Source organism: Rhinopithecus bieti, unplaced genomic scaffold (genome assembly GCF_001698545.2).
Source record: "Rhinopithecus bieti isolate Rb0 unplaced genomic scaffold, ASM169854v2 scaffold_37314, whole genome shotgun sequence".
Classification (NCBI taxonomy): Eukaryota; Metazoa; Chordata; class Mammalia; order Primates; family Cercopithecidae; genus Rhinopithecus; species Rhinopithecus bieti.
This window is the reverse complement of record NW_016816196.1, coordinates 801,058-812,438: the sequence shown is the minus strand read 5'-3', so window position 1 is coordinate 812,438 and position 11,381 is coordinate 801,058. Positions and strand designations below refer to the sequence as shown.

General features: G+C 37.1%; 1 protein-coding gene across 1 annotated transcript in view; it reads left to right on the top strand.

Moving 5' to 3' along the window:
• Positions 1-11,381, top strand: part of UBR3 (ubiquitin protein ligase E3 component n-recognin 3) — a 285,317-nt gene that overhangs the window by 56,066 nt on the left and 217,870 nt on the right. Inside the window, exons 4-5 of the mRNA XM_017854465.1 lie at positions 9,159-9,317; positions 10,508-10,655. Of these exons, the coding sequence (XP_017709954.1) occupies positions 9,159-9,317; positions 10,508-10,655 (307 nt within the window). The remainder of the gene's footprint in view (positions 1-9,158; positions 9,318-10,507; positions 10,656-11,381) is intronic.

The following is an 11,381-nucleotide window of genomic DNA, read 5'->3' as shown; positions in this document are numbered from 1 at the left end:
TTTTTTTTGAGGCGGAGTCTTGCTCTGTCGCCCAGGCTGGAATGCAGTGGCATGATCTCGGCCCACTGCAACCTCTGCCTCCCGGGTTCAAGCGATTCTCTTGCCTCAGCCTCCCGAGTAGCTGGGATTACAGGTACCCGCCATCACACTGAGCTAATTTTGTATTTTTTTAGAGACAGGGTTTTACCACGTTGGCCAGGCTGGTCTTGAGTCCTGACCTCAGGTGATCTGCCTGCCTCGGCCTCCCAAAGTGCTGGGATCACAGGTGTGAGCCACCATGCCCAGCCCTACCTTTCTTTCTTTAAACACAAGGCTACTAAGTGATCCCCTTTCTTTAACAGTAACAACCATCATGTCTATGTTTTCACTTTTGATATTTTAAGTTTTGGGTTGTATGGCCTAGGATTTTCTAATACACAGTTTTAAGTTCCAAAACTTGGAATTGTTGAATGGTATATTGTTATACATAACATTTCATATGCCCTTCCCAAGCACTCTGCTTTGGATAACTGCATGCTTGGTATTACAAGAGCACAGACTGTCAAACCAAATGTGAATTCTGCTACATAATTATTATCTACCATATTAACTTTCTGACTTTCTTTACTGTAATTTTCAGGTTCCTTGAAAGCTAGGATCATGTCTTATTAATTTTGTGCCCCACATTCCCTTGGATATTTTAGATGCTCACCTACTTTGTAGATTTTGTTATTTGACTGTGGATTCTAGGATTGTTAGTGCTAAACATAAGCACAAAATGTTATCTGAAGCTATCTTATATTATTCATTCTAGGACTCCCACTCCATTAGAATATTCACCTATTTATAGATATTAGTTAATGAAAAGACCATACTGAGATTTTGAATGGAATATTTTTTTCTGATTTGAAATTTGTTTTCATTAGGTCTTGGAGAAAATGCTTGTGTAAAGAAAAGTCATGAAAAGTACCTTATAGCTTTAAAGAGCTCTGGACTTACATATCCTGAGGATAAACTTGTATATGGTGTGCAGGAGCCATCTGCTGGTACTAGTTCTCTGGCAGTTCAAGGTTTGTCTAAATATTTAATTTGAAAAGCAGTAACTTTTCTGTGTTAAAAGCAAAAAAACCTCTTAAACTTTACTCATTATTGAGAAAATTATTTTGAGCTAAAACAGTAGTATTCTTTTAAGAAAAGTAATACAAGTAGTAAAATTCAGAGGCAAAAAACAATAGATTGACCAAAGAAGAGAATGCATTTTCTTAAATGGAATTTGATTAGCTTATTAAGGTTCTGGTTCTAACTCATGAAAATGTACAGTTGCTATTCAAGAGTAGCCCAGAACTTTACTCCCTCAATATTTTAGTAAACTATGGTTTAAAACTAAAAGAGATCCTTCTGAAACACCATTTGTAATCACTGTGTTGAATCTTAGTTTTCAGTGGATCATTCCTATTGAAGTATCAACCTATTTGGTCCAAATTTATTTAAGATAAATGTTGGAGGCTGGGTACGGAGGCTCATGCCTATAATCCCAGCAGTTTGGGAGGCCGAGGTGGGTGGATCACCTGAGGTCGGGAGTTTTGAAAATAGCCTGGCGAACATGGTGAAACCCCGTCTTTACTAAAATACAAAATTAGCTGGGCATGGTGGCAGGCGCCTGTAAACCCAGCTACTTGGGAAGCTGAGGCAGGAGAATCGCTTGAATCTGAGAAGTGGAGATTGCAGTGAGGTGAGATTGCGCCACTGCACTCCAGCCTGGGAGACAGAGCGAGACTCCCGTCTCAAAAAAAAAAAGATAAATGTTGGACTTTGCTAAGATAACTGTTAGAATGAAGTGTCCTAACATAACAAAACTTGGCTTTTTGATATTTGTATTTCTCAGAATAATTCGAAAATAAAGCAATATGTAGCAACTATGAAGGACAACTATTTTTCTTCTCCTCCAAAGGTTTTGTAGGTGCAACAGGAACTTTGGGACAAGTAGATTCTTCAGATGAGGTGAGATTTAAAGTTCAAAACTTTTTAAAAAGTATAATTTTATACTTTTTAAATACTTTTTTATAAATTTACTTTTTTATAGTTCTAAAACTATATAGATTTGTAAGCATTATGTAGTTTAAGTTTTTAATTCTATAGACAAGGACACTGAAGCCGAGAATGGCTTCTGGGAAGCCTAGATCACACAATTACTTAGTAACAGAACAAGGTCTGTAACTAGATTTTTACTTCTTGTTTATAATTCATTTTCTTTTCACAGTTTAAAAGTGGGTAAAAGAGGTAGAGATTTCTCCTCAGAAGCTATCCCCAAATTTACCCATATAGTTTTCATATGTACAATGAAATTATTTTTGAAAATTTTGCTAAGTTTAAGATAATTTATTAAAAGACTATGAAATGAAACTGTTTTTCTAATCTCATAATAAAGTTACATTTTGCTTGTCAAGGATTTTTTTTTAAACTATGTGCGGGGAAAAAGACCATCGATTTGAAATTTCAATTTTTACAGTTTTTATTAATAATATGAATAATAAATCATTATTATATTTCTATATTTTATTACATAATTTATAAGAGAAGAATTGCTGTTACATATATTTGCTTATAATCTTGTTGCTTATACAATTTAAATTTTATATTTCTAATACATTTAATTATTAAAATCTAAAAAATAAAATTACATTTGAACATATATACCTTTTTTCTTTTGGAAATTCATTTTGAGTTGATAATATAATGTGAACTAAGCCAAATATACTCCTTTTAAAGGGATGGTTTCTGTTATGGAAGTCTTGTAATTGATTTAATACCATAACATTTAAATTTTACAGTTTTTCCCCTCTAAAGAGGCTTTCACAAAATGTTACATTTTGTGGAGTCTCATTTTGGGAAATTTTCAAGAATTTTCATCAGATTGGAGAGGCAGTTTATTATGCTGTGTAGGAGTTTGACTCTGGAATTAGACTGCCTGGGTTTGAATTGTGGCTCTTTACCTTTACCTATTAGTAGTGTGACCTTGGGCAAGTGTCTTAACTTCTTCATGTCTAAATTTCCTTATCTGTGAAATGGAGATAATAATAGTACTTATTTCATGAGAATATTATGAGTATTGAATGAGTTAATATATGTAAGCACTTAGAGCCCTGGTGCCCAGCATATTGTAAACACTGTATGTGTGTTAAAGAAATAAAATAGAGTCATTAAAAAAACTTATGTAAATGGTTAGCTTATAAATTTTGCTTTTGTTTTGTAACAAAATAACTTCTGAGAATCGTATTGTTATATTGACAAATGGGAAAAACTTTCTGATGTTTAAAATAGACTTTCAAAAAACATGTAAACATTATTATTTTAACTAAACTGTAATAATACCATTTTGAAGATAGGGGAGGGGAATGGTGGGAGTAAGAATGCTAATTCTTCATATGCCAAAGAAGGAAGTAATTGATAATAGACATGTAGTTTGAAACTGTTTTTCTGCTTTAAGGGCATTTTGTGGGGAGGTGAAATGGCCTTTTATTAAAAGGCGAGTTCTTGGATTAGGAGTTGAATATGAATGGATGAATGAATGGGCACTTCTTTAGCTAAAGCCACCTGGGCAGGAGTCTTATATCTGTAGCCAGTAGGAACTTTAGACAGCTGTTGCGTAATGAAATGGTTTGGTCATTGTTCAGAGCACTTTGTTAAAATAAGCATCTTGACTTGATTTAGAACAACAAAAATCTGTGGTCTTAAGTTTATATTTATGTGGTAGGTTAGAACCGTCATATTATTGTAGCATGTCTAGCATTACGTATCCAACAGGCTTGCCAACAATTTTACTTTATTTTCATGAATTGAATTTTATTGCTGGATATGTAAAAAGTTGATCTTCAACATAGATGCTTTCTCCTCTGTCTAGGAAAGAAGTAACATTCATTTTTATCTTGGCCTAAACTTTCCAGATTAGCATTTGAATTTCCCGTGGAGACTTCCATTGTATACAACTGCATTGCAACAACATTGTATTTTATGGTTGGGTGCTAGAAGGACATCCTTGTGTGTGTGTGTGTGTGTTTGTGTGTGCACATGTGTGTATTGAGGGGCTTTTGAATCTCTTCTAGAAGTAATTTCTAGGATGATATCAGATAATTTGAAATATTGCCACTTTTTTGTTCATTACTGTTGCTTCTAATCTGTCCCTTTTAGGTCCTCAGTTCTGTTTCCCACCTCCATCCTCAAGCAGGCCCCAGTGGGATCTGTTGTTTCTCCCTTTGTGTCCATATTTTCTCATCATTTATCTCCCACTTAAAGTGAGAATATATGGTACTTGGTTTTCTGTTCCTACATTAGTTGGCTAAGGATGATGACCTCCTGCTTCATCCATGTTCATTCCTCTTAGATTCTGTTTCAGCAACTTCTGTGTATAGTATGCTTTATGTAACCATTTGTTCCTTAATTATGATCATGTCTCTGTGTGAATATCATGGTAAATACTTTTTGGTATTAACAACTTTAAAATACTTTATTTCAACCCCTAGTCTCTCATAATGCATTGTTTTTGTTATAGCTGAGAAGATTTACTTTTAAAGCATGTGATGTATATTTGATACATTTAAGTAGTTTAGACTCTTTGACCTTTATTTATTTGTTTATTTTTTTGAGATAGAGTCTTGCTACGTTGCCCAGGCTGGAGTGCAGTGGCATGATCTTGGCTCACTGCAACCTCTGCCTCCTGGGTTCAAGTGATTCTCCTGCCTCAGCCTCCCGAGTAGCTGGGATTACAGGCGTGCACAACCACGCCTGGCTAGTTTTGTATTTTTGGTGGAGATGGGGTTTCTCCATGTTGGTCAGGTTGGTCTTGAACTCCTGACCTCAGGTGATCTGCTCACCTCGACCTCCCAAAGTGCTGGGATTACAGGCGTGAGCCACCGTGCACTGCCCCAGAAAGCTAAACTTTTTATAGTTTATATATTGATCACATTTTCCAAAGGGATAAAAATGGGGTCATTTAGGCATTTGAAAACTTAAGAATTTGAAGTAGAGTTGTTTAGTCAAAGTATCTACTGTTTTTTTTTTTTTTTTTTTTTTTGAGATAGGGTCTTGCTCTGTCTCTCAGGCTAGGGTGCAGTGGTACCATCATGGCTCACTGCAGTGGTGTACCATCGTGGCTCACTGCAGCCTCCACCTCCTGGGCTCAAGCAATCCTTTTACCTCAGCCTCCTGAGTAGCTGGGACTACAGGCGTGCACCACCAAGTCTGGCAAATACACACACACACACATATATACATATATGTGTATATATATAAAGGTTTTGCTTTATGGTTTTAAACTTATTGTCAAGTCTTGAGTTAGAAAAGTCGGCTGGGTGCGGTAATCCCATCTCTACTGAAAATACAAAAATTAGCTGGCCTTGCTGGCACATGTATGTCATCCCAGCTACTCAGGACGCTGAGACAGGATAACCCCTTGAAACCTGGGAGGCAGAGGTTTCAGAGCTGAGATCGCACCACTGCTCTTCAGCCTGGACGACAGAGCGAGACTCCGTCTCAAAAAAAAAAAAAAAGATAGGTAAGTCATGTGATAAACAAAACCAAAATGAAAATTAGTGTCAAGCAATTCAAGGGTTATAAAAATTAAGAATGCTTGAGCTAAAAGGGACCATATAATTCATCTTGTCTTATTTACGGATGAGAAAACTGAATTCCATAGAATTAACTGATTCACTCAGGCTAGTAAATGCCATCTAGTTAGTGGTGGAGTTGAAACTGGGCACTAGTTCTTCCATCTGCTGGTGTAAGTGTTTTTTCTATAAAGTGGATAAACCATGATTGTCATTACTATTGCTATGCAGCAAATTTGCCCAAAGCTTTATGTCTTAAAATTACCATTTTATTTTGCTCACAATTTTATGACATAGGAACGTGAGAATGGCATCTGGGCAGTTCTCACTTAGGTTATCATATGTGGTTGCAGTTGTTGGCTGCAGCCATAGTCATCTGAGGGCTTCACAATGAGATGTAGATCTAAGATGGCTCACTCACAGGGCTGATAGTTGATGTTCAGCTGGTTGTTGATCAGTATGATAACATGTGGTTTCTTCAGCATGGTGGTCTCAAGTTGGACATCTTACACAGTGACTGACTTCTCCCAGGCCAACAGCCCAAGAGTAGAAGCTGTAGAGCCTTTTCAGAGCTAGTCTTGGAAGTTACATGGTGTCACTTCATCCTTTTTAGTTATAAAAGAGTTGCTAAAATATGTCCAGATTCAGTGGGAGGTGATATAGATCCCACCTCTTGATGGGAAGAATGTCAAAGAATTTGTAAACATGTTTTAAAACTTCCACAACCAGGATATGACATTAGCCATTCTTTTCCCTGGATTCAGTTGATAATCCAATAGTGGGTAGTGATAATAGCTAAATAATGTACCAATAATGTCTTATAAATTTTCTATCTATTTTAGTGGCACTATCTCTTGGGAAAAACGACAACTGGTAAAGTCATGTCATTTTAGCTAGTAATGGCTATTACAGAGTTTTAATGAAAATCAAAGCTTTTTTAAGTATAAGAGTTACTATTGTACATCAAGAGAATAAAAGCTTATATTTACATTGTAAGGTATTTTGTTTTATTTTATTTTATTTTAATTTTATTTCGAGACAGAGTCTTACTCTGTCGCCCAGGCTGGAGTGAAGTGGCGTGATCTTCGCTCACTGAACCTCTGCTTCCCGCGTTCGAGCGATTCTCCTGTCTCAGCGTCCCTAGTAGCTGGGACTACAGGTGCATGCCACCACACCCAGATAATTTTTGTATTTTTAGTAGAGATGGGGTTTTGCCATGTTAGCCAGGCTGGTCTTGAACTCCTGACCTCAGGTGATTCACCCACCTTGGCCTCCCAAAGTGCTGGGATTAGAGGTGTGAGCCACTGTGCTCAGCCTGTAAGGTATTTTGGAGAGTTGACTTTTTTTGTTTGAGACGGTGTCTTGCGCTGTCGCCCAGGCTGGAGTGCAGTGGCCCGATCTCTTACTACAAGCTCCGCCTCCCAGGTTCAGGCCATTCTCCCGCCTCAGCCTCCTAACTACAGGTGCCCGCCACCATGCCCGGCTAATTTTTTGTATCATTAGTAGAGACGGGGTTTCACCGTGTTAGCCAGGATGGTCTCGATCTCCTGACCTCATGATCCGCCCTGGCCTCCCAAAGTGCTGGTATTATAGGGGTGAGCCACTGTGCCCTGCTGAGAGTTGACTTTTAACTTTGTAAAGTAAAAGAAAACATACTGAAATTTTTCTAGTATTCATTGTAGGTTAAAGAACAAAATATATATANAGTGCTGGGATTATAGGCGTGAGCCACCGCGCCCGGCTTGAAAGTGTGTTATAATTTTGTTGTTGACAAAACAGTTATAAAACATAGACAACATAGGTACATAGCTTTTTAATTATCTGTTATCTGAAAATATGAAGGGAAAAATGGAAGCATTTTTTATCTAAAGATGACCTGCATGAATGTAGGTTCATGGAAGTTTCTTCCTTATATTACTACTACTGCTCAGCATTAATTTCTGTCTGTGCAAAAAAAATTCTGCCTTTTTTTTTTTTTGAGACGGAGTTTCGCTCTTATTGCCCAGGCTGGAGTGCAGTCGTGCGATGTCAGCTCACCGCAACCTCCGCCTCCCGGGTTCAAGTGATTCTCCTGCCTCAGCCTCCCAAATAGCTGGGATTACAGGCGCCTTGCCAGCACGCCTGGCTAATTTTTTGTATTTTTAGTAGAGATGGAGTTTTACCATGTTGGCCAAGCTGGTCTCACAAGGTGATCCACCGCCTTGGCCTCCCAAAGTGCTCGGATTACAGGCATGAGCCACCGTGCCCAGCCAAAATTCAGCTTTTTTTGTGTAGAAATTACTGTTTAAAATTAAAGAAATTAAAGAAAAGACTTGCAATAACCAATCCAAGGTAATGAAAGCTCAGAGATCTTGTGGTTTCCCAATTTCTTTCAATTCTGTTTCTCATTCATCCTGTAATCCTTATATCTGTATTAGAATTCGTTTCAGAGCCCTTGAAAACCTAGAGCGAACAGTAATTAAACATCTGCTATCTTACTATATAAGTCACTGTGGAGAATATAAAGTTGGATAATATATGACATTAGCATTACACTGAGAAAGTAGGTTTTGAGATTCTGAATAAATGTTGAATGAAATGAACATCCCCTTTCCTGGGCACACAGGTTCTCCATTACCTCTTTTATAGGTGTGGTTTTATTCATTTGTTTGTTTTGTTTTAAAACAATTATGGTTAAGCTATAAATCTCTTTATTCATTTCCTTCCTTTTAGACCTCGGCTTCTGTAAAACCTCTCTATATTTTTCATCTTTAATATTCTTTTTCAGTTGTTGTCCAAGCTTCTTTTCTTTCTTTCCATCTCTATTTGCCTGTTTTTTGTTTTTAATAGTTATTCACGTTTATGAAAAGTTATCTTTCATTTTAGTTGCTTTGTTCTTCAGCTAACATGTATCTATTTTTGGAATATTATAGGGGATAGGTTATTTGTTATACAGGTTTAAATTTGACATAATTTTGTTCTAATAGTCTTATACTACTCTCAATGTATTTGAATTATATCTTGTTTTGTTTTAGGATGTGATCTAAACTTTTTCTTAAGTATTATCTTTTTTTGAAATGATCTTATGATGACATTTATATATGTGGAAGTATAGGGCCCACAGATCAAATGCTGCTACTTTTTTTTTTTTTGTTTTTGAGACAGGGTATCACTCTGTCGCCCAAGCTGGAGTACAGTGGCATGATCTTGGTTCACTGCAACCTTCACCTCCAGACTTAAGCCATTCTCCCGCCTCAGACTCCTGAGTAGCTGGGACTACAGGCGCGCACCACCACACTTGGCTAATTTTTTGTGTTCAGATTCTTCTTATACAGATTAAGTGCTTCATACCTTAGGAGGTCATCTGTGTTTTTCCATCTACTTTTTTCCAAAGGACTGAATTCCTGAACAAGTCTACCCTTGCTTGGCTAGGTGCTGGGCAGATACCAGTTTTCTAAACAGAGTTCTTGTATTGACTTTTTGATTATAAAATACTATAATTTAAGCCATTGTAATTTAAAAGAATACTGTTATTTTAGTAAGATATTTTAAAGAAAATTACCCTTATTTGATTTTTTTTTTCTTTTTTTCTTTTAGCAGCTGATGGACCATCAGAAAAGGACCTTAACAAGGTCCTTCAACTTTTGGAACCTCAGATTTCCTTTTTAGAAGACTTAACTAAAATGGGAGGAGCAATGCGGTCTGTTCTTACTCAGGTTTTGACAAACCAACAAAACTACAAAGATCTGACTTCTGGTGAGTAAAATGTTAGAAGAAATTTATAGTTTACATATGTTACTATAATGGTAAGAAATTGAGTCTTTTAGAACTTAAAGGTAAATTGTAGAATTTTCATAGAATGCTGAAGCTGGAAGTTATTTAGAGAACTTCTTGTTTTATGGATGAGGAAATTGAGCCCTAGAAAAATGAAATGGCCTGTTTAAACCTCACTATTAATTTATACTAGAGTTGGTACTAGAACCCAGGTCTCCTAACTTTTGGTGTGACGTAAGATAATTATGCTCTACCTCTCTCTTTTTTTTTTTGAGGCGGAGTCTTGCTCTGTCGCCCAGGCTGGAATGCAGTGGCATGATCTCGGCCCACTGCAACCTCTGCCTCCCGGGTTCAAGCGATTCTCTTGCCTCAGCCTCCCGAGTAGCTGGGATTACAGGTACCCGCCATCACACTGAGCTAATTTTGTATTTTTTTAGAGACAGGGTTTTACCACGTTGGCCAGGCTGGTCTTGAGTCCTGACCTCAGGTGATCTGCCTGCCTCGGCCTCCCAAAGTGCTGGGATCACAGGTGTGAGCCACCATGCCCAGCCCTACCTTTCTTTCTTTAAACACAAGGCTACTAAGTGATCCCCTTTCTTTAACAGTAACAACCATCATGTCTATGTTTTCACTTTTGATATTTTAAGTTTTTGGGTTGTATGGCCTAGGATTTTCTAATACACAGTTTTAAGTTCCAAAACTTGGAATTGTTGAATGGTATATTGTTATACATAACATTTCATATGCCCTTCCCAAGCACTCTGCTTTGGATAACTGCATGCTTGGTATTACAAGAGCACAGACTGTCAAACCAAATGTGAATTCTGCTACATAATTATTATCTACCATATTAACTTTCTGACTTTCTTTACTGTAATTTTCAGGTTCCTTGAAAGCTAGGATCATGTCTTATTAATTTTTGTGCCCCACATTCCCTTGGATATTTTAGATGCTCACCTACTTTGTAGATTTTGTTATTTGACTGTGGATTCTAGGATTGTTAGTGCTAAACATAAGCACAAAAATGTTATCTGAAGCTATCTTATATTATTCATTCTAGGACTCCCACTCCATTAGAATATTCACCTATTTATAGATATTAGTTAATGAAAAGACCATACTGAGATTTTGAATGGAATATTTTTTTCTGATTTGAAATTTGTTTTCATTAGGTCTTGGAGAAAATGCTTGTGTAAAGAAAAGTCATGAAAAGTACCTTATAGCTTTAAAGAGCTCTGGACTTACATATCCTGAGGATAAACTTGTATATGGTGTGCAGGAGCCATCTGCTGGTACTAGTTCTCTGGCAGTTCAAGGTTTGTCTAAATATTTAATTTGAAAAGCAGTAACTTTTCTGTGTTAAAAGCAAAAAAACCTCTTAAACTTTACTCATTATTGAGAAAAATTATTTTGAGCTAAAACAGTAGTATTCTTTTTAAGAAAAGTAATACAAGTAGTAAAAATTCAGAGGCAAAAAACAATAGATTGACCAAAGAAGAGAATGCATTTTTCTTAAATGGAATTTGATTAGCTTATTAAGGTTCTGGTTCTAACTCATGAAAAATGTACAGTTGCTATTCAAGAGTAGCCCAGAACTTTACTCCCTCAATATTTTAGTAAACTATGGTTTAAAACTAAAAAGAGATCCTTCTGAAACACCATTTGTAATCACTGTGTTGAATCTTAGTTTTCAGTGGATCATTCCTATTGAAGTATCAACCTATTTGGTCCAAATTTATTTAAGATAAATGTTGGAGGCTGGGTACGGAGGCTCATGCCTATAATCCCAGCAGTTTGGGAGGCCGAGGTGGGTGGATCACCTGAGGTCGGGAGTTTTGAAAATAGCCTGGCGAACATGGTGAAACCCCGTCTTTACTAAAATACAAAAATTAGCTGGGCATGGTGGCAGGCGCCTGTAAACCCAGCTACTTGGGAAGCTGAGGCAGGAGAATCGCTTGAATCTGAGAAGTGGAGATTGCAGTGAGGTGAGATTGCGCCACTGCACTCCAGCCTGGGAGACAGAGCGAGACTCCCGTCTCAAAAAAA